A 24,193-nucleotide genomic window follows, 5' to 3' on the forward strand; every position below is an offset into this window, starting at 1 on the left:
CTTATATTTTTTATTTAAAAACAAAAAATTAAATATTAAAAAATTTATTTATTTTTTTAAATATTAAAAAATTTAAACCATTTTTTTATTTATAAAAATTATTATTAAGAAAAAATTAAACACAATTTTTTAAACAATTTTTTTTAATTAAAAAGAAATTAAACAATTTTATTTTTTATTAATAATTAAAACATTTAAAATTTAAAAATATTATTAAAAAATTTTGATTTTTGTCTTAACGTATTCTTTTTTTATTTACAAAAAAAAAAAAAAAAAGAGAGAGAAAAAAAAAAAGTGGCCCCTCTGCCCACCCACTGCCCGTGGTGGCGTGGCCCTGGGCAGAGGGCCTACACGTAGACCCTCTGCCTAGGGTCGCGCCAACATGGGCGGCGGGCAGGCAGAGGGGCAATTCTCCGCCCAGTGCCGCACCACCACGGGTGGCGGGCGAGCAGAGGGGCCATGGGGATTTTTTTTTTTTGAAAAAAAATAACGTTAAATATATATATATATATATATATATATATATATATATATATATATATAATTAATAATTTTTGTAATTTTGTTTTTTATTAAATAATTTTTTAAAATTAAAAAAAAAAAAATATATATATATATATATATATATATATATATATATATATTTTTTTAAAAAAGGTTAACTTTTTTAATATGTTTTTTAATTAAAAAAATTTAATAAATTTTTTATGGTCTATGAAATAAATTTTTTTTGAAACATTTTTTGTTTTTTTTTTCTCATTTTTATGTATATATATTTTTTTAAGTAATAAACATTTTAATCTTAATTTTAGTAGTTTTTAATTTCTATTTTTTTTGTTAATTTTCTATTTTTTTTTTTTTTAAATCTAGTTTGATTTTAATTTTTTTTTTTTTTAGTTTTTTGTTCATGTTTTTTAAATTTTTCTATTTTTACCTATATATATATATATATATATATGTATGTATATTATTTTGTTCCATATTTTTGTTTTTTTTTCTTTTGCCAAAAATTTTTTATGCTTTACAAGATTTTTTTTTTTTTTAATATGTTTTTTTTACTATTTATTTTTTTATAATTTTTTTTTTTTGTTTTTTAATTCCTATCGTTAATTTTGTTTTGTTTTTGTTTTTTTTTTTTTCATTTTTATGATTGATTTTTTTTTTTTATGTTTGATTTTTTTTTGTGTTTTTTAATATATTTGTTGTTTTTTTTAGTATATATTTTAATTTATGTTTTGTTATTTTTTATTTTTATTTTATTTTTATTTTTTGTTTTTTCATTGTTTTATTTTATTTTATTATTTCATTATTTTTTTTAAATTTTAATGTTTTTCGGGGTCATGATAAAATATTTTACGCCATTATTTCAAAATGTTGAAATTTTACTCTTTAAAAAAAAAAAATGTTATCCCAGCATCAACACTTTTTGTTTTAAGGGTGTTTTTTGGACAATTTTTGCACAAAAAATTGGTTTTTACCGCCATTTTTAAAACATGTTGAAAATAGTGTTATTCCAACATCAACTCTTTTCGTTTTTAGCATTGTTTTTGATGTTTTTATGGGGTTTTTTTGCCAGAGTTCCCGTTTTGAGTTTATAGTTCCCGTTTCAAAGTTTATATTGTTCTTTCTCAAAATTGTTCACGATGATGAAATTAAAGCCTTAGTACTTTTGTTCTCCATTCCAAACAACTGTAAGGATTCTATAGTATCTACTAGCACTTAAAAACTTGCAAGGACACTAAATTTTGATGACATTTTTAATATTTTAATGAATGAGGATTTGTTACAAATCAATCATGAAAATGTAGGGAGGATAAGATTTAAACTTAGTTGATGATTGAAGGGAAAATGAATGTAACAGACAAGAGCATTCAAGCTCAAGAGGTAGATTGAAATAAATAAGAGATATACTTGATTTGATTATGTAAAACTATGAAACATGGAAAGAGAGCATTGGGTTTGGAAGAGGGAATAAAAGGAGCAAAAATCAACCAGAACAAATCATAAATGAAGTAGCCCAAATGAAATTCAAACCATTGTTGTAGATTTAGATGGTGAAGTTTTATTTACTATTTTAGTAGAAGAAGCATGCTTATATACTTCTAGCAATAATATTGATTGAATCCTTGACTATGGGGCATCTCATCATGTAACTTCATGAAAACATAATTTTCTTGCATTTGAAACCAATGATTGTGGTGGAGTACATTTGGGAAACAATCACATATGTAACATAATTGGAGTGCGAGAAGTTTGAATCAAGATGAAAGATGGACATGATATATTGCTAAAATAATCTAGTCATCTTCTAGAGATCCATGTGAGTTTATTTGTGGGATGATTGGACGATGAAGGTTACTCCTCATGCTTTGGAAACGTGGGATGGAAAATTAGTGAAGTGATGTTGATTATAACTAGAGGACTCATCGTAAGAACCATACATACATTGAGGGAACAACAAAAATATTTAATCTGGTTGTTGTTGCAAAAGAATAAGACACAATGAATTTATGGCATAAGTACTTGGGTAAATGGGAAAAAAGATCCTACGAATCCTTGTTGGCGAAACATTTTCTTCTGAGTTTGAAATTGTATGAACTTGACCTTTGTGAGCATTGTATATATGGTAGGAAACAAGGAGTTTCATTTATGAGAGGTGGCCATGAAAGGAAAACAAATATATTAGAATTGGCACACTCACGTGTGTTTGGGCCAATCAATGTTAAGTCTTTAGGAGGAGATTCATACTTTGCACATTCATAAATGATGCATCCATGAAGGTGAGGGCCTACTTCATGAAAAGCAAAGGTGATAGGTTTGAGATATTTCATAAATTTCATGTTGTTGTTGAAAGAGAGAGCAACAAACTATTCAAGTGGTTGACATTAGATAATGGTGGAGAGTGTTTCCCCAATGTATTCAAGGATTATTGTGATAGGTTAGGCATAAAGAATGATAATACTAGATTTGGTACTCCTCAACAAAATGTTAAAGCGGAAAGGATTAATTGCGCTATCATGGATAAGGTGAGAAGCATGAGAAATTATGGATTGAAAAAACATTTTTGTGTAGGGGCAATAATGACATCTTACTACCTTATCACTCAATCACCTAGTATAGCCTTCAATGCTGGCATTATTAAATGAGTTTGGACTAGTATGAAGGTAAACTATTCTCACTTGAAATTTTTTGGATGTGAAGCATTTGTGCATATTATCAAATAGCATATAACCAACTTAGATGATAAATCCATGAAATGTATTTTTTTGGGATATGCAGATGGTGAGTCATGAGGGCTTAATTCAATGAACCTATGATATAACACATGTGTTTGTGGCATATTAAATAATATCCTTAATTTGATTACATATTAGAAAATACCTCTAAAAATCACTATATTTAATTCCCTACAAATACGAACCCAATACACCTTCTCAATTAAAAAAACCTCTATTTTTACTAGATATTGTAGGTATCCATTTTTACATTAACATTTTTTATACCCCTTTATATTTTTTCGTTAACTTTGAGCTCTTTTTTTTTTATATACAACATATAAAAACCCTTTACCCCATATTATATGCTCAATATATTATTTGATTTTTTTCCTCAATATATATCCCCCAATATGAACTCACGTGGTATGGTATAATTCCCCTAGTGAAGGCCCCATGTGGTGAGTTTGGTTACCATCTATAGGATTTGGTTAAACACAAAGTTGTTAGAAGAAATAAATATTGCTTGTTATTTGGTGAATTGATCACCATCTATTGCAATAAAATACAAAATTCCTAAAGAGCTATAGACATGGCATCCATGTGATTATTCGAATTTAAAGATTTTTAGTTGTGATGCATATGCTTTTATTCCTAAGAATCAATGTTCTAAGTTAGATGCTAAATTGAAGAAATACCTCTTTATTGGTTATGATGGTGTTGATAAAAGATATAAGTTGTAGGATCCTATTACCCCCAAAATCATCATCAGTAGAGATGTGATATTTGATGAATCTTATCTTATTTAGGTCAAGTCATGCAAAAAATTAATAGGAATAGGTACAAGAACTGACACCAAATCAAGAAATTTGGTTTGAGACTGAATCATCTACAAATACATGGAATCAAGAAGAACATTCTTGAGATAAAGAAGTTATAGATGTTGAATACATTGAGGAAAGTGTTAAAATTCTAAAACCTATATCGAGAAGACCTACATGGGAGAGAAATGCTCCAAAATGTTATATCAAATGTGTTTCATCTATTGCTTTGGTTGTTGATGTTGGAGAACCTTCTTGTTATAAAAATCTACAAATGATATCAACAATGAAGAGTGGAAAGTAATGATGAAAGAGGAAAGTGTTTCCTTGAAGAAAAACAATACATCGGACCTAGTAGAACTTCTAAAATATAGGAATTCTAACCACTCCACCCCACATTTAACCAATTTAAAATTATTTTCAGGGTAAACATGAGCTGAGAGTTACTATGACATGACCCGACCTCCAATTTCTAGTTAAGGAAGTGGGACCTACAAACTGAAACCTTTCTGACCTTTCTCAAGGACTACAAACCACCCAGGAGCTAAACAACCACCCTATGTGACCAATCCTTGAGCTGGAACTCTTTTTCTTTGATGCGAACCTATAATCACACCCTTGAAATTGCCTACATGTGGTTGTGAGCCTCCAATCACACTCACAAGCCTTTCTCCATGTGATTATGACCCCAAAACTGTATTTATGTGCATGTGATTCCAAGATCTGAGCCACTTTTTCAGGCTAGTAGCCAAACCCTTGCCTAGAACATCATATACATTTCTAGAAGCATAACTAAGGTGATAACAATTCTAATCATTCAGAAATTGAACAAGAACTTGACCTAGTCATGTCTAACCATGACAAAGATGTCGTCAAACATATGGAAAACTTGGGAGCTACAAGTTATGAATGCATATATGGTCATGAGAGTTTGAATTTCATTTGAGAATCATCAAGATTGTCTAATTCCCTCTCATAATAGCTGAAATAACGCTTGTTAGCCCATGCGTTCATCAACCATTAAGATAGTTATCAGTTCATGAACAAAATCCATAGCTAGAACATAACATAGAACCATGCTTATAACCAACATATAACCAGAATAGAAACCATGAAAAAAATTCTATAAGATCACTGAATAACCAACATATATGTTCATAAATCATAACAAGGAAAATAACTTGTATTAACATATGCATAAGACAACCAAGTCAGGGACTTCCACATACCATTCAACCATAGAATGGGTTGAACCAAATCTTTCTTTCATCCAATCACCCTCATGCCATATTCCAAGCATGAATGTGGGATATTATGGGATAAATCAAGACATAAACAACCAAGGCCTCTGGAGTTTAAACTACCTCCACCCTCAAGTTGTCGTGATCTCACCTAAACCGGTATCGAGATCACAAAACCAAGCCAAGCTTGGATGCCTTAGAATTCCTTCACCATCCCTTGAGGAATTTTCCTGTCTCCACCCACCTGTTGAGGGATTCCTAGAGAAACCCATCTCCACCCCTAACCCTTGGAAAATTTCCTAAGACCACATCACCTGGATCTGGAACCTTTCGACAATCTAAAGCTTAGCTAATAACTAATCCCATCACACCATGGCTATCTAGGAAATGGCAAGGAAAGGTTGAAACCACTATCAAACCAGGAAAAACCCATGCCAATGAAAACAAATGAACCAAATACACAAATGCATGTACCATGCATTCACAAATTAGCTTGGAAATGTAACCTATTACCTGCAAAATCCTCATGTTGAAGTTGTTGATCCAACCTTCCTTTGCTTGTCCTTTTCCTTGTTTCGCTTGCTTCATTGCCTTTTCCCAATCCAAATGATTGCCAAAGTGCTCCAAGAATTCTCTAAGTGTGTAAGAGTGTATGAGAGAGAGAGTGTGAACAATACCTCCAAACCAAAACTGTCAAAAGGATAGTAATTTCTTCTTTGAAACCTTTTTATCATTGATGCCTCTATTTTCTTCATTTTTCCTCTAATTTTCTTCTCATAAAAATTTGTGTCTCTTCACCTTCCTTTTCTCCTAATTTTATTTATTTTCATAACTAAATGTCAATTAATGCCTCTTTGTCTTTTCCAATGCCTTTTCCACTTTCCTTAGCCATAATAAATACAAGTGATCCCACTATAGTTCTTTCCCAACATTCAACTTAGAATACATGTCCCATGACCTTGGTCTTATTATTTTTGCATGTATTATCCTTTATTACATGAAACGTTAACCTAGGGTTGTTACAAATCCCTCCCCCTTGGGGGAACACCGTCCTCGGTGTTCTATGATAGCTATGACAAAAAACACCACTAAAAACCAAAACACACTGCCCATGGAGCATTATAACATAGCTTGATGCAATATTTACAATGACATCCTACTGAAAAGCAAATAAACATACCACTTTTTGGAGCTCTATAACACAACTCATTGCGATATTTACAATGACAACCATATATATATATATATATATATATATATATATATATATATATATATATACACCAAAACGCATTTGTCTCAACTGGTAAATAATGAAGGGTACAATGCCTGATTTTTATCAACCATCTCCCATGTAGCTTCATCGAGTCCAAAGTGCTTCCACTGCATTTTAACTTGCTCTATTGCTCAGTTCCAGAGCATGAGTTATTTACGTTGCAGAATGCACTATGGCTCTAGCTGGAACTCTCCCTCTAGTTCCTCCTGCAATAAATACCAATCAATCACATGATTAACATCCTTCACATATCTCTTAAGAAATGAGACATGGAAAACATCATGGTTTTTCACTGTCGACGACAGTGCAAATCTATAGGCCATTGGTCCAATCTTCTCAAGGATCATAATATTGAGGTGCCAACTTGGCACATGATCCAATCCTCAAGGATCTCCTCTTGGGCTTGATGTGAAAGTAGACATGCTTCCCAACCTAAAACTCCTTGAATGCACTATGTTGATATACATAACTCTTCTAGTTGTCCTATGCTGCCTTCAGATTCCTCTTAATAGCCTGTGTTTCCTGTTCCATCTCTGCCAACATATCTAGTCCAATTAGCGCCCTGTTCACTGAATAACTCCGGCTGATAGGAATGTTAGAACTTCGCCCATAGAGATCCTCAAATGCACTCATCCCCAAGTATTCTTGATATCCATTGTTGTATGCAAACTCCATTAGTGGAAGATACTCCTACCACCTCCTCTACTGATGCATAACATAAATCCTCAACATATCCTCTAGAATTTGGTTGACCTTCTTTGTCTTCCCATCTATCTGTGGATGATAAGTTATACTGAAATCCAACTCTATCCCCAAGCCTACAAACAACACCTTCCAAAACCTGGAAGCAAACTTGGCATCTTTGTCTAATATTATATTCTTAGAAACACTGTGCAATCTCACTATATCCTTGATGAAGATCCGAGCTACCTCACTAGGTGAACTTGTAGACCTCACTGTAATGAAGTGAGCTACCTTACTCAGCCTATCAACCACAACCATGATGGAATCATGCTGCTTCGACATCCTCAAAAAACCTGTAATGAAGTCCATGGAAATGACATTCCATTTCCATTCTGAAATTGAAATAAGTTGCAACAAACCAACTGGGTGCTTACATTCTTCTTTCACCTGTGAACCGTCCAAACATTTAGCAAGAAACTCAACAGCTTCCTTCTTCAAGTTTAGCCAATGATAGAACTTCTTAACAATTCTTAATGTCTTTTGGTATCCTAGGTGACATGAATATGTATTGACATGAAACTCCGTCAAGATAAACTTCTTCAACTCAGTACTCAATGTCATCTGACACATAGGTCTTGTTCTTAAATCTGACCAAACTATCTGCCATGAGATGATACTCCTCATCCCTCTCACCCTGTTACTACAAATTGTGCTTTAGATGTTGGGACCTATCATCCTGTTGCCCTTCTTGCAAGATCCATGCTTCCAAATATGTCCCATAAGAACTGACAACTACAATATGATTTACCTGCACTCTTCTGCTAGGAGCATTTGCAACCATGTTCGCCTTACCTTTGATGTACTTGATTTCAAAGTCAAATTCACTAAGGGTGGCCAACCATCTAGCATGGCTAAATTTCAAATTAGGTTGGTTAAATAAATACTTCAGTCCACTATGGTCACTCATCAAAATAAATTTCCTACCAAGAAGATAATGCCTCTGAATCTTTGACGCATGAATAATAGCTACCAACTCAAGATCATGAGTCACGTAGTTCGGCTCATGCTCATTCAGTTTCCTTGACTCATAACATACCCCCTGTCCCTCCTACATCAAGACTCTACAAAGTCCTCTCTTGTAAGAATTTGTACAAACTAAAAATTCTTCATCTAGATCTGCAATCCTCAAGATGAGAGAATTTGTAAGCAACTTCTTCAACTGCTCAAAATTGGTTGCACATTCCTCTCTCCATTAAAAAATCTATCCTTTTCTCTGTAATGATGTAATAAGATATTTAATCCATGATAAGTTCCCAATTAACCTCCTATAATAACCTATTAATCCCATGAATGATCTGACCTCATTTAGATTCCTAGGAGTTGGCCACTCCATGATAGTTTTATTCTTGTCTGGATCCACTGCTAGGCCTTCCTTGGAAACAACATGTCTCAAGTAATGAACTTCAGTTTGGCTTAAACTACACTTGTTGAGCTTGGCATACAATTGATGCTCTCTCAACAATATAAACATTGTTACCAGGTGCTCTGCATGCTCTTCCTCATTCTTATAATATATCAATATATCATTAATGAACACTATCACAAACTTTTCCAAATAAAGATTCAACACATTGTTTATCAAACACATGAAAATAGTTGGAGCATTAGCAAGACCAAACATAACCACCACAAACTCATAATGCCCATACCTAGTATGAAATGCAGTCTTGTGGATGCCCTCTTCTTTAATGTATACTTGATGGTATCCTGATCTCAAATAAATCTTCGAGAACACTTTTTCTCCCTTCAACTGATCAAATAGATAATCAATCCTCAAAAAAGGTACTTGTTCCTGATGGTCACCTTGTTCAGTTTCCTGTAATCAATGCACAATATGAAAGTACTATCCTTCTTCTTTACAAATACTTTTGGTGCACCCCAAGGCGATACACTTGGCCTTATGTATCCCTTGTCAATAATTTCCTTAAGATGCAACTTCAATTCCACCATCTCTTGAGTGTTCATCTTGTAAGGTGCCTTTGATGTTAGTGCCACTCCTAATACCAACTCAATAGAGAAATTCACTTCCCTATAAGGCAGTAACTCTGAAATCTCTACGGGAAACACATCCTAGAACTATTGTAAAATAGGATATCTCTTCAGGACTTCATCATCCTCAACACCCATCCCCTTATCACTGGAAACATGAGCTGCAAACAATACACACCCCTTCCCACAACCGTGCTTACTTGGCATAACTGTAACCATCCTCACTGATGTAGGCTTCTTCTTTCCCTACAAAATGATCTTTTCTCCATTATCATCTAGGCACTCAATATCCTTGTCATAACAATCCACTTTAGTCATATGAATGAATAGCCAGTCCATGCCTAAAAGTATATTTTATGAACCCAAAGGAAGCACATTTAGATGTGCTAATGTAGGCATACTATTCACCTCAAATGCAGAAGATCTCACCCAATAATGAAATCTTCTCTTGGTACCTATAGACAACTAAACCAACCAAGATTGTAGATGCACTTCTTTACTCAAGAAACACTTATCCACCAGGTCAGGACTAATATAACTATAGTTAGATCCAGGGTCAATCAAAATAGAAACAACTTGATTACAATGCTTACCTTCCATCTCAATAATGGATGTCTAATTATCAACCTGCTTGTTGTCCATTGTTGCATAGATCTAAGGAATACGATGACCAACATCTCCCACCGTCTGTGCCTCCTGAGCAGTGTAGATTTGAGGCCTTCCACCTTGGTACAATGGAAAATTCCTTTTGTGATGATCTTTGCATAAATTCAACACTACAACGGTTATCTACCACTACCTTTATTATGTTTCTCTCCAAGATGAGGTCCATGTCTCTTCTCTTTTGCATTAAAATTCTTGTAAGGAGCCACATGCTCCTTTTCACTTGCATCCTGAAGTCTTCCCCGCTTTGGTGGCCACTTTATTTAGCTTTCTCATTCCCCTTAAAATCACAATTAGGCTCAGCTTTGCGCTTCGACTACTCATAACATTCAATTTCCTAATGACTTCTTCTAGTGACCAAGGCTAATTAAACTCAATCCAGTCTCTAAATGTTGCGGGAAACCCATTGATGAATCTTTGAATCTTTTCTTTCTCTTCCTTGAGGTAAGTCACATACCTCAACAACTCCAAAATTTTCTAGTGTACTCATCACCTATCATAGAACCCTTTTTCAATTCATAAAACTCATTATCTCTATCGTCATAGTACCTCCTAGATAGGTACTTACTCTTGAGAGGTCTATCGAACTCATCCTAAATCAGTTCCTCTTCTCAAATTCCCCTGAAATTCTTCACATATTCCCATTATATGTATTCTTTCCCTTTAAGACTAAAGGTGGCTATTTTGGCTTTCATGTTCTCTCAATATTCATGCAATCAGAAGAACTTCTTCATCCCAAACAACCATGCTTCTGCATCTTCTGATTTCTTCATTTCTCCATTAAATGTAGGAGTCTTAACTTTCGTGGACTCCTATGGAAAATACTCACTCCTCCTATAAGGATGATGGCGGTGATGATGTTGATGTCTCTTGGATGAAGAACTAGAATAAAACCCATACATACTAGTCCTCCTATCAGGTGTGTCCAATGATTTGCCGCCTCTCACCATGTCCTCTCTATCCAACATGTTTCATGACTAAGACCTACTACTATATGACCCATTTGTCTTCTGCTCTTGCTTATCTCCAAATATGATCCCCATTTTACGTTCTTTCTGCAATTCTGAAAGACTCTCTAGAATATATGCATTATCCTATGCCTATTTTTCCTAAGCCCTTGCAAGTCTTTCTTATTCCTCAATCAACCTATCATTGTCTACCTTGGAACATCTGACCTCTACTCTTAAATGCCTCAGTGTATCTGCTATGTTAGGAGAATACTAATCTCCTTGCTTCTCAATTGATATGTAGGGAGAGTCATGTGAACTGTAATCCACTATTTTTCTTGTAATGTCTGATCTTCTTCATCCTGCAAACATGTCATGTTAGATAAACCAAATAGAAACATAATCAAAATCATACCTTAATGACGTTCAAGGGAGGCTATCACATCTTCACAAATCATGACAGATTAACATGATATATATATATATATATATATATATATATATATATATATATATATATATATATATATATATATATATATATATATATATATATATATTATATATATATATATATATATATATATATATATCATGCATTATAACACTAACTTTGATACAACGATCTCATGCACAATAACTATAACCATGATAGGAATTGATTAATATATATATATATATATATATATATATATATATATATATATATATATATATATATATATATATATATATATATATATATATCATGCATTATAACACTAACTGCATACAACAATCTCATGCACAATAACTATAACCATGATAGGAATTGATCAACATGCATGCATAACGATCTTACATTAACTAAAATGCATGCATAAAAAGAAGAAGTTATCTCATCTACCCAAGTGTTTGAACCTGCAAGTTCTGATACCAATATGTAACCACCCCACCCCACATTTATCCACTTTAACATACTTACCAGGGTAAACATGAGTTGATAATTACTATGACATGACCCAACCTCCAAGTTCCAGTTAAGGATGTGGGGCTTGTAAACTAAAACCTTTATGACCTTCCTAAGGGGCTACAGACCACCCATGAGATAAACAATCCCCCCGGTTACCAATCCCTGAGTTTGAACTCTTTTTATCTGACCTGGGCCTATAACCACACCCTTGACATTGCCTGCATATTGTTGTGAACCTCCAACCGCCTCATAAGCCTTGCTCCATATGGTTATGACCCAAAAACTATAGTTCTGTGCCCATGGTTCTGGGATTTGAGCCACTTTTTTAGCCTAGTCTCCAAACCCTTGCCCATAAGTGCTTGGAAGTTTCTAGAAGCATTACTGAGGTTTTAACAATGCTAATCATTTAAAACTTGAACATGAACTTGACCTAAATAGTACAATCATTTCGTCAAACATATGGAAAACTTAGGAGCTACAAGTTATGAATGCATATCTGATCATGAAAGTCTAAAGTTCATGTGAGCATCATCAAGAATGTCTAATTCCCTCTCATAATAGCTGCAATAACACTTGTTATCCCATACATTCATCAACCATTTAGATACTTATGAATTCATGAACAAAAGCATAGCTAGAACACAAAATAGAACCATACTTATAACCATAATAGAAACCATGAAAAATATGTCATAATATCACTGAATAACCAACATATATGCTCATAAATCATAATAAGGAAAATAATTTGTATTAACATATGCTTAAGCCAACCAAGTTAGGGACTTCCACGTACCACCTAACCATAGAATGGGCTAAACCAAATCATTATTTCAGCCAAATATCATCATGCCATATTCCAAGCATGAATGTGGGATCTCATGGGATAAATCAAGACATAAACAACCAGGATCTCCAGAGGTTAAACCACCTCCACCCTCATGCTACTGTGATCTCACTTAAACCGATCCCAAGATCACAAAGTTAAACCAAGCTTAGCTGCCTCAAAATTCCTTCACCCTCCCTTGAGGAATTTTCCTGTCTCCACCCACTTGTCGAGGGCTTCACGGAGAAAACCATCTCCACCCCCAACCCTTGGGGATTTTTCTGAGGCCACCTCATCCGGATCTATAACATTTCAGAAATTTAAAGCTGAACCAATAATGAATCCCATCACACCATGGCTATCCAGGAAATGGAAAGATAAGGTTGAAACCACTACCAAACTGGGAAAAATCCATGCCAATGACAACAAATGAACCAAATACACAAATGCATGTACCATGCATTCACAAATTAGCTAGAAAATCACACATGGAACATGTTACTTGCAAAATCCTCTTTCTCAAGTTGTTGATCCAACATTCCTTTTCTTTTCCTTTGCTTGTTATTTCCGTTCTTTCACTTGCTTGCTTCCTTTTCCCAATCTAAATGATTGCCAAATTGCTCCAAGAATGCTCTAAGTGTGTAAGAGTGTATGAGAGAGAGAGGGAGCTAACAATAAATCCAAACCAAAACTTTCAAAAGGATAGCACCTATTTCTTCATTTTCCTTCATTTTTCCTCTATTTTCCTTCTCATGCAAATTTGTGTCTCTTCACCTTCTTTTTCTACTATTTTCTTTTATTTTCGTAATTAAATGCCAATTAATGCCTCTGTTCCTTTTCTAATTCATTTGCCATTCAACTTGGAATACACATCCCATGACCTTGGTCTTATTCTTTTTGCCTTTATTATCCTTTATTACATGAATCTTTAACCCGAGGTTGTTACAAGATGGTTGTTGGATGCAAATCGGTCTTCCAATTGAAAATAAGATTTGATGTTAATATTGAAAGGTATAAGGCCAGATTGGTTGCAAAAGGTTACTCATAGATGGAAGGGATATCTTTTCATCAATTTTTTTCACTAGTTGTTAAACTTGTTTTTGTTTGCATTGTGTTGGCACTAATTGATTTTCTTGATTTAGAGTTAGAACAATTAGATGTTAAAACAAAATTCTTAAACGGAGATTTGGATGAAGAGATTTATATGGAACAACCAAAAGGTTTTGTGAAACATCACAAAAAAGTTAGTTTTCAACCTCAAGAAATCATTGTATAGCTTGAAGCAATTGCATAGACAATGTTACTAGAAGTTTGATGCCTTCATGATGAGCCAAAATTGACTAGAAGTGAGTATGACCATTGTGTGTACTTTAAAAATCTGAATGGAATATTCATTATCTTGTTGTTGTATGTTGATATCCTTTTTGTAAGTAAAAGCATGAAATAAATCAACAAGTTGAAGACTTAGATGGCTATGACATTTGATATGAAGGATCTATGAGTTGCAAAACAAATCTTGGGCATTGAAATACACAAAAACAAGAATAATGGTAAGTTGAGGTTTTCACAACAGAAGAATCTAGAAATAGTACTTGAAAAGTTCTGAATAACAATGTGACACTGGTTAGTATTCCTTTTGCTTCCCATTTGAAGCTTTATTTCAGCCTATGTCCTAGTAATGAAGAAGAAAATGAGTATATGTCCCATGTACCGTATGCAAATGCAATAGGAAGCATGATGTATGTGGTGGTTTATACTAGACCTAATATTTCTTGTGCAATGAGTTTTGTCAATTGTTTCATAGAAAATATGGGAAAGGAACATTAAGTTGTTTTGAAATTGGTGCTTTCATATCTTAGAGGCACCAACAATTATTTTATCACTTTAATGGTCATAAATATTACGTATGTTGATATGCTGACTTAGACTTTGCTAGTGATTTGGACAAGAGGGGGTCTACTTCAGTATATGTATTTACTCTTGCGAGAGGATCCATTAGTTGGATGTCAAAGCTTCAAGAAAAATGGCTTTATCCATCACATTGGAAAAATACGTTTTTGTCTAACATGCTTGCAAAGAGGCGATTTGGTTGAAGGGGCTTCTAGTTGAAGTTGGGAGAGTGTGGAATAACATAATTGCATTCTATGATAGTCAAAGTGCACAACATTAGACTACAAATCTAGTTTACTATAGCAATACCAAACATTTTGATATGAAGTACCATTTTTCAGACATGTTATAGATGAAGGTGGAGTATATCTTAGAGAGGTTCACAATCGAGAAAATTATGCAAACATATTTACAAAACAAGTGTTGATAGAGAAGCTGAAATGATGTATCGCTTCTCTTGGTTATTGGTAAGGTAGTAGGAAAATTATTGTCAAGGAGGAGATTCTTAAAATGTGACAACATTATTGTAAGGGAAAAAGTAAAAGATACTTTTTACCAATGTAAATGTTGTTGCGGTTGTTCAGTTTCACAAACCAAAATATATCAAGTTGTGGTAACAATGCTAGTTCATTTTTTATCATTTAGAGCGTTGATGAGGCTTTGTGGCTATGTAAAGCGTGAATGTAATAATTCTTCTAATGAATAAAATCCTATTTTCTTTGCCCAAGGAGGTTTCCTTTACAAATCATCAAGATTTGACCACATTAATTCTATGATATTTTCTTTGTGATTATTCTTGTGAATGGGTTTTGTATACAAAATCTGAATAACAAAACTTGATAATCCTTCAAGAAAAAATAACACTACAAGAGGAATTGCCACTACTCTTCAAAACACAAGTACATTGTAAGACCATTATTTATTTTGGTAATATTTTCTTTGAACAGAGCTTGGGACCCTTCCAGTCCTCTATCTATTGGGAGGTGCATTCAATTTGTATCCATGGAAGGTATGATTGCCACTACTCTTCAAAACACAAGTACATTGTAAGACCATTATTTATTTTGGTAATAGTTTCTTTCAACATAGCTCGGGGTCCTTCAAGTCCTCTATCTATTGGGAGGTGCATTCAATTTGTATCCATGGAAAGTATGATAATCACTCGGGACAGTGTAACACTACATGTGCATGTTGCACTTCTCTTGAAAATGAAAGTACGTTGCAACACCATTATTCATTTTGGTATAGTTCCTTTTCAGAGAGTTAGGGATCCTTCAAATCCTTTATCCATCTAGAGATGCGTTCAATTTTGAATGTGCAACGTCAATTTTGACATAGACATTATTCACCAAACATTGAATGTACTAGTCAATATTAGTTGTAGTATGTTTCATATTTAGGAATAACTTCTTTTATAATGATTTTTGGTGTTCGTTTTAAAGAATTTCAAAATATGATTAAAAAGAATTTCAGGGACTTCTAAATTTTGTTGTTTCTAAATATGCTATTTCATATTAATTTTGATGTGTGATGGATGTCACTATATAAGTTTCCAACATATGATGTTTGATGGATAATGTTACATAGAGTTTATCATATCATGATAGCACTATATAAAATCTAAGATATCATGATTGTGATGTAAACCAGTATAGATCCATCTCAACTATAGATCTATCAAAGTATAGATCTACCAAGATTTGATCCTTCTCAACACTTATACATCCTGTTTAAGATGGATCTATACTAGTTACACACACACACATCATGTATAATTTTTCATTATTAGTCATAGCCAAGGCAGGAATCTGGCAAATCGATTTCTCTGTTGACCACTATTAGTTTAACATTGACCAATGCAATTTATAATGCTTAAATTTGAAAAATAAATATTTACTTTTCAATATTATTGAAGAAATTAACTTTCGAACATTTGATTGGATTATAATTTAAAAGCTTTCAAACATTTGATTGAACCATAACTTGAAGGCCTTATTATAGCCTTCGCGTAATATAACACTATGTGGATAAACACTATGTGGATAACTACGTTACATATTTTATGCCTCAATTTATGGATATGATTGCAAGATTCGTGTATGATTTTTAAATATTTGGGTAGTGATTTTTATTTTTAAATATGAGAATCATCCATATTTTATGCCTCAATTTATGGATATGATTGCAGGATTCATGTACCATTTTTAAATATTTGGGTAGTGATTTTTATTCTTAACTATGAGAGTCATCCAGTGAAATCCTTGAAAATAATTCATACTTACTATCACTTACCTCCCACCATAATTTGTGCAGGCTTTTACATAAACAATGGATAGAAATAAGATGTAAATAATTATACTTCCAAGAGTTACTTCCCACCATTATTTATGTTTTCCTTAGCACTTATGTAGGAATAAATGAGTAAAATTGTAAATGTGTAGACTTACTAGTGGTTAATACCCAACAAAATTTATGCAAGCCCTTGTGCCTAAGAAAACAATTAATTTATCCACTTCACATCTCAATTTATTAGTTCCTACCAAAGCAAGACTATAGGATTCAATTTTCCTATTGAACACTATTAATTTAGCATTGGTCAATGTAGGTTATAACCTTTTATCCAAATTTTTCCAAAGCATAAATTTCTAACTTGAGTGGTAGGTACTAAATTGTCTTACTACACTTATTTAAATTGCATTTTTGAATGTATATATAGATTCAAATTTTTTTTTTTTTAATACATAAATAGATTCAATGCCTTGAAAATGGGCTTTCGCACTTCCATTATGTGGACTACATAGGTTAAACTTGCAGTTCCGATAAAATTAACTGAAAAATATATTATAAAAAGGCTGAAATGTAGAATAGTGACACTAGAATTGTTTTATATAAAATAAATAGTTTTGTATTTTTCACCATATATAATATATACTCTATGTAGTTGACATTTAAATATTTTACTTGACATAGGCATTGAAACGATTTGCCTATGAATCACATTATCCTATTAAAATGTCTTCATTGTCATTAATATATTTTGAAATATACATTAATAATATTTAAAATGGTATATTATTACTTTTCCAAACTAACTTTATATTAAAAATTAAATGAATTACAATCTCCTTATTTTTTACATTCAATTACTATTTCTCTTTCCATATTAAAATATGTTATTATGTTCACAATTTTTTTATATATATAGTTTGATATTGAAATACATTAGTTATTAAGTAATATATTAAAATATTTTTAAAAGGTCGTCTCTTTAAAATACTATATAAAATTGTTATATAAAATAAAGATTTAATTATTTTATTTTATTGTTTAATATAGAGATTAAAATATTTTATTTATGATGGAGAGTAAGAATAAAATATAATTATAGTAAAGTTATTAATATCTTTTAATCAAAATTAGCTATATTCATTTAACATTTTTTTATTACTATATATTAATTTGGAATGAGCGAGAGTATAATTTCTCTGCCTTGCAAGAATTTCTGAGACTTGGAAATTTTTTTTTTTCTTTATGTTTTTCAGGTTGGTTTTAAAGTCTGGCTGATGGCACCTATATCAGTCGGAGTATATCAATATATCATGATTGTTATGTAAATAAATATGGTGAGAGTCTTATTGATCATGTCACATTGTTTCACTTCGTTTCGGATTGCCTATACAGGGCCTCGGGAGTGAAAAGAATTATCAGAGTACCTGCTGCCAGTGCGAATTTGGCGGGCATTCCATCGGATGAATTCTCTTGGGTAAAATTGACGCAGATGACCATATTAGGCCATCCATATCCAATGTATACTGCTGTTACATTCTTTAGGTTTTTTTGGTTGTCTATACTGATACTCTTTCCGCTTTAATTGGCCTCTTGATTAACTGATATTTTATTGCTTCGATCTTGCAGAAGCTATTACAGGTGCAGAACAGTGAGTTGTCCTGCAAGAAAGCACATAGAACGAGCCCTAGACGATCGAAACGTATTTATTGTATACTACGATGGTAAACACAACCATTCTCTTTCTGTATCTGAAACACAGGCCCTGAAATTAGCTGTTCAATATAGTCCAGAGGATGTGGCTTAATAGTTAGGTAAAATCAGGTACTTTTCATGATCAATACTATGTACGCCCTTAAAATTGCTTTAGAAGAAATTTCTTCAAGTGGAAAAAAAATTAGTCTTAAAAGGACCTTGTGAAAGTTTCTGCATCCAGATCTCCACGGAGCCATTTGTTTTTCGTAATCGTCCTAATTGAAATCCTCCTCGAGCTTCAATCCATCAAGATCGATAAGTCTGGAGTTTCTGAACGATTTATATTTTCTACAGATTCTTTGCACTGTATCATTAATGTTCAAAGCCAAAGAAAAGCGAGGCTAAATTTGCAATGATCGAAGAATATTAGCATTCATTATATCAAGCTATCTGCTTGCGGTGGTCAAATTTATTACAGCGCCTGGCCCTTGCCTCCAACAGTTTGTCTTTTAATTGGTTTTCTATGTGATGTTCAGATCAATGCATCACTGTTCGATTTTTTAAAAGTTAATCCCTCTTTTGAAAAAAGGAAAGAAAGCCGAAGCACTTATAGTTGTTCTCGTTTTCGTTTTTAAAGAGAATCGGTTAGATATCGACCAATTTGATGGTCTGGATAAATAGACTCAGAATTCGAGATTCGGACACGTTGTTAAGAATTGAAGTCATGCTCATGCTAGTCAAAATAGTAAAACCCTGTTATATTTATAGCCTGTTGGTTCTACATTTAGGTGTAATATTAAAACTCAATAATATTTTCGAAAATTTAGTGGGAAGTTACAGAGAAGTTGAAATTTATAACATATCTAAAACCTTTCAATAAAGTTGAAATTTATAACATATCTAAAACCTTTAAATTTAATTTCTGCGAGCGATTCAATCGAGATATTAGATTTCTTTAGGGTGTCCAGAAAATTTCTTGGAGATCCATCCCAAAAATTGCCATATGGACAATGTGGAAGTGGAGAAACAAAACCCTGTTTCAGAACAAACAGGAGGATTTTAAGCTTATATCTTACAAGATCATCTCTCTTTATAACTCTTCTACGCCTCAAATCAAACAGAATAAAAATAGATTCAGGGGACATAACATTTTTCTGATGGAATTCCCTATGGCTTTTTTTTGATGGCGCAGCACAGAATGGGACATCTGTCTAGGCTATTTTCATCTCTATAAATGATCATCAGAACTTCAGCATTCACTGGAATGGAGGGGAAGACACAAACAACAAAGCTAAAGCAATAGCTCTCTAGGGTCTCCTATTTTTCAGTACTTTCCTAAACATACTGGCTCTTCACATTTATGGAGTTTCTAAAATCATTATTAACCATGACCTAGGGAAACTCTCCATAAAAAATCAACTATTAACCAAATGGATGAATAGAATTGGGTTTTTCTGGAAAACGAAAAATGATTATTTTATTTAACATGTGGACAGATCTCAAAATGTACAAACAAACAATTTGTCAAAAAAAACTATTAGTACAACCGGGTAAATGGTATATGGATATTCATCTGGGTAATACCGCTTATCACATGGAGGATTTTTCCCTCCCAGAAACATAACTGTATTAGTTTTTTCTCTCTCCCTGTTTCTTAATTTGCTTGGCCACTGGGCTTCTCACAGTGTCCTCTGCAAAGCGAGTCTTCTCTTTTGCAGATGGTGTTTAAACTCAAACAGGGATGATATTTATTTTGGCTTTGTATAAAGATCTCATACACTTCCAATATCTGTTCATAGATCTGTTTTCCTCCTCGTACTGTTTCTGAGGAGATCACGTCTCATGGCGACTTCAAATAGTCATGATTTTTCGGTTATGTTCCCGGTACAGTTTTGCCAGACAATATGTAATTCTCGTAATTGTTGGGAAATTTTTGATGGGGAAAATACCAAAAACCAAATAAACAAACACACAGAGGCAATGCTCTGTTTCTACCCTTCCAGGATCTTTTGTGCAGAAGAAGACTTAAAAGAAATCACAGAGAGACAGAGTATTTCACCACCATAAAAGATTTTATTCATTAAACCTGATACAAAGATTTACCACTGTAAAATCCTTTTTATATTCACTGGTGTGAAAAACAACTTACTGCTGTAATAAAAAGATTTACATAGGTTTACTGCTGTGAAAAACAAAATTACACAGGCTTACAAAATTCACTGCAACATTTTCTTTATGCACTTCTGTGCAAAAAACCACACATGGTTTTTCGTTACTCCAAAAATTACATCACCTGGTTCTTGTCTTTTTACACACTGCTGTGTGTTCAATACATACCACACATAGTTTTCGCTGCACCACTGTTTTACAAAATCAACACCTCCACCATTACAACCCACGAGCATATTTCTCCTTGGCTCGTTCATCTGTTTTCTAACTCGTGTCTATGATCTTTTTACATACCATTACTCAAAAATGGTCAACGCATAAAAAAAACATAAAAAAAAGTTACGTACCCATATCCCTTACAATACTTAGTTAATGAGCATATGCGCCCATACCTCCGATTAAAAACATTTACGTGCAATATATGAAAACTTCAATATACTACCTACCACTATGACATTTCATTAATTAAACGTATGGTCAACAAAACTTTGATTTACTCCACGCTATGAATTTAATGTTTGCCGTATGCAGGTTTGGAGCAGCTTCGGGCAATCAACGGTTGAAGAAGGTGGAGCACATCCGACGGTGGAGGGCAATATCGGAAGACCAACAAGTGCTGAACGTTAACCTCCGAGAAAATGACGTTGCGTTACGTCAGGGCTGAACCACGTGTCAGCACCAAAATTTCTCGGGTTCAAGTATCGGAAAAGTACCTTTGCCTGAAATCAACCCGAGAGCTTTCCGGCTGGGTGGCTGAACGGTTTCTGGCAATGGTCGACTGCAGTTTGAAATTACAAATTTAACACTCCCCTTTAATTTCAACAGCTGGGCATTCAGTCATACCCAGACACTTTCTCAAAAATTCAAAGCTCTTCTGATCAAGTGGCTTTGTCAAGATGTCCGCAACCTGTTCTTGAGTCCTGCAATGTTCTAGGACAATTTCTCCATTGTTCACTAATTCTCTGATGTAGTGAAACCTTGTATCAATGTGTTTCGTTCTCTTATGAAACACTGAATTCTTTGACAATGCAATAGCTGAGCTATTGTCACAAAAGATCACTGTCGCTTTTGCCTGCTCTTGGCCTAAGCTTCTCAACATTCTTCTCATCCACACTGCTTGACAAGCTGCTGCTGTAGCTGCCACATATTCAACCTTTGCTGTAGACAATGCTACAATGGACTGCTTCTTAGAAGCCCATGAAATGGCTCCTGAACCCATATTAAAAACATAACCGGAAGTGCTCTTCCGATCATCTACACTTCCAGCCCAATCGCTATCTGTGTACCCAACCAAATCTGAATGTTATGAGGCATGATATAGAATTCCAAACATTTTGGTACCTTTGACATACCTCAAAATTCTCTTTGTTGCCTGCCAATGTGCCTCCTTTGGCCTCTCCATGAATCTAGAAATCAAACTAACAGCATATATTAAATCAGGCCTAGTTGCTGTTAAATACATAAGGCTGCCCACAATGCTTTTATACAAGCTAGGATCAAAATCCTTGCTGCTGTCCTCTCTGCTGAGCTTTAATCCCATTACTGTGGGAGTGATTGCTGCCTTGCATTCTTCCATCTTAAATCTGCTCAAAACTTGATTTACATATCTTGCTTGAGATATAAAAATTCCTTTTTCATTTTGATCTACTTCTATGCCTAAGAAGTATCTCAAGAAACCCATGTCAGTCATTTCAAATTCATCCTTCATGACTGATTTAAAATTCTTAATGAGCTGATCATCATTACCTGTGAAAATCACATCATCAACATACAAAACAACAATTAAAATCTTACCATCCTTTTCCTTGATGTAGACTGTGGGTTCTCCTTCACACTTGTCAAATTCATTATCCAATAGATATGAATCTATCCTGCTGTACCATGCTCTTGGCGCTTGCTTCAGCCCATAAAGAGCTTTCTTCAACTTGCACACTTTGTGCTCTTCACCTTTCTTCTCATATCCGAGAGGCTGTTCCACATAAACCTCTTCTATTAAAACTCCATTTAGGAATGCTGATTTCACATCCATTTGGTAGACTTTCCATTTGTTTTGAGCTGCTATGGACAGTACTGCTCTCACGGTTTCCATTCTTGCAACCGGGGCGAAAGTCTCCTCATAATCTCTTCCATACTGCTGCTTGTAGCCTTTGACAACCAGCCTTGCCTTGTGCCTTTCTATCTTGCCTTCAGCATTGCTCTTGGTCTTATAGACCCATTTCACACCAATGACTTCTTTGCCTTTTGGTAACTCAACCAAATCCCATGTTTTGTTTCTCTCTATGGCATTCATCTCCTCATCCATAGCTTCTATCCATTTCTTATCTTTAATAGCTTCTTCAAAATGAATAGGATCATCAACATGACAATACAAGGCAAATAAGGAATTCATTCCTTCTTCATAAATTTCACTTAGATTTCTAAACTTCTTACCTCGTTCACTTGGTGTGCAAGTGCTTGAAGATGCACTTGAATTTCCTCCTTGTGGTGTGCTTGGAGAAGCACTCTCATTGATCCTCAATGGTGTACCTTGCTGTCCTTGTGTTGGCGCTGTTGTTTGGGGATTCATTTCAGCCACCTCCTCTTCATCTTCATCATGAGACAAACAGTTCTTGACATTGACTGTTTTCTCTATGCTTCCATCCCAAGCTTCCTCTTCTATGAATTGAACATCTCTGCTGACAAAAAACTTCTTGCTAGATGGAATATACAACCTGTAGGCTTTGGATTCCTCATTGTATCCAATGAATAAACATTTCTCCCCTTTGCTGTCCAACTTCCTCCTTAGCTTATCTGGAATGTGTGCATAGGCCACACACCCGAAAACTCTCATGTGAGTGACTCCTTGCTCTCTCCCACTCCATGCTTCTTCTGGCACCTTGTTCATCACTGCTTTTGTAGGACACCTGTTCAAAATATACACTGCACAATTTACAGCTTCAGCCCAATAATCATTTGGAAAATGCTTTGCCTTTAGCATGCTCCTCGCCATATCCATGATGGTCCTGTTCTTCCTTTCAGCAACTCCATTTTGCTGTGGAGTGTACCGAGTTGTAAACTGTTTATGAATTCCATTTTCTCTACAAAATCTTAGGAATTCCTTGGAGATATACTCACCTCCTCTATCAGTTCTCAATACTTTTATGTGCAGCCCGCTTTGGTTTTCAACAAATGCCTTGAAGTTTTGGAATTTCTCAAACACTTCACTTTTTTTTTTAAGGAAATATATCCAAGTCTTTCTTGTACAGTCATCAATGAATGTTAGGAAATATTGGCTGCCTGATAATGATGGAGCTTGCATCGGTCCACATAAATCTGAGTGGATGATCTCTAAGGGTGTCTTTGCCCTTATACTCTTCCCTGATGGAAAACTTTCTCTATGTTGTTTTCCCAAAATGCAGCCTTCACATAGGCTGTCCGGTTTCTCTATCAATGGTAATCCTCTTACCATTCCTTTTCTGCTTAATAAGTTTAGACCTCCA

The 24,193-nt window shown here is 34.0% G+C and overlaps 1 protein-coding gene across 1 annotated transcript; it reads left to right on the forward strand.

Moving 5' to 3' along the window:
• Positions 1-18,203: 18,203 nt before the first annotated feature.
• Positions 18,204-19,292, forward strand: LOC149214013 (putative WRKY transcription factor 15). Its single transcript, XM_089390836.1, has 2 exons — positions 18,204-18,371; positions 18,480-19,292. The coding sequence occupies exons 1-2, from the start codon at positions 18,343-18,345 to the stop codon at positions 18,655-18,657; spliced, it is 207 nt and encodes a 68-aa protein (XP_089246962.1). The 5' UTR covers positions 18,204-18,342; the 3' UTR covers positions 18,658-19,292.
• Positions 19,293-24,193: the final 4,901 nt, after the last annotated feature.

Source organism: Pinus tabuliformis, chromosome 1_1 (genome assembly GCF_031772625.1).
Source record: "Pinus tabuliformis cultivar Carrire ecotype Pingquan chromosome 1_1, CPIR1, whole genome shotgun sequence".
NCBI classification, from domain to species: domain Eukaryota; kingdom Viridiplantae; phylum Streptophyta; class Pinopsida; order Pinales; family Pinaceae; genus Pinus; species Pinus tabuliformis.

Bases quoted from the DNA above. Each gene is read 5' to 3' on its own strand.
- LOC149214013 (XM_089390836.1), top strand. From the start codon at position 18,343: ATGACCATATTAGGCCATCCATATCCAAT. The intron at 18,372-18,479 runs GTATACTGCTGT...TCGATCTTGCAG, and splicing joins TTAGGCCATCCATATCCAAT to AAGCTATTACAGGTGCAGAA.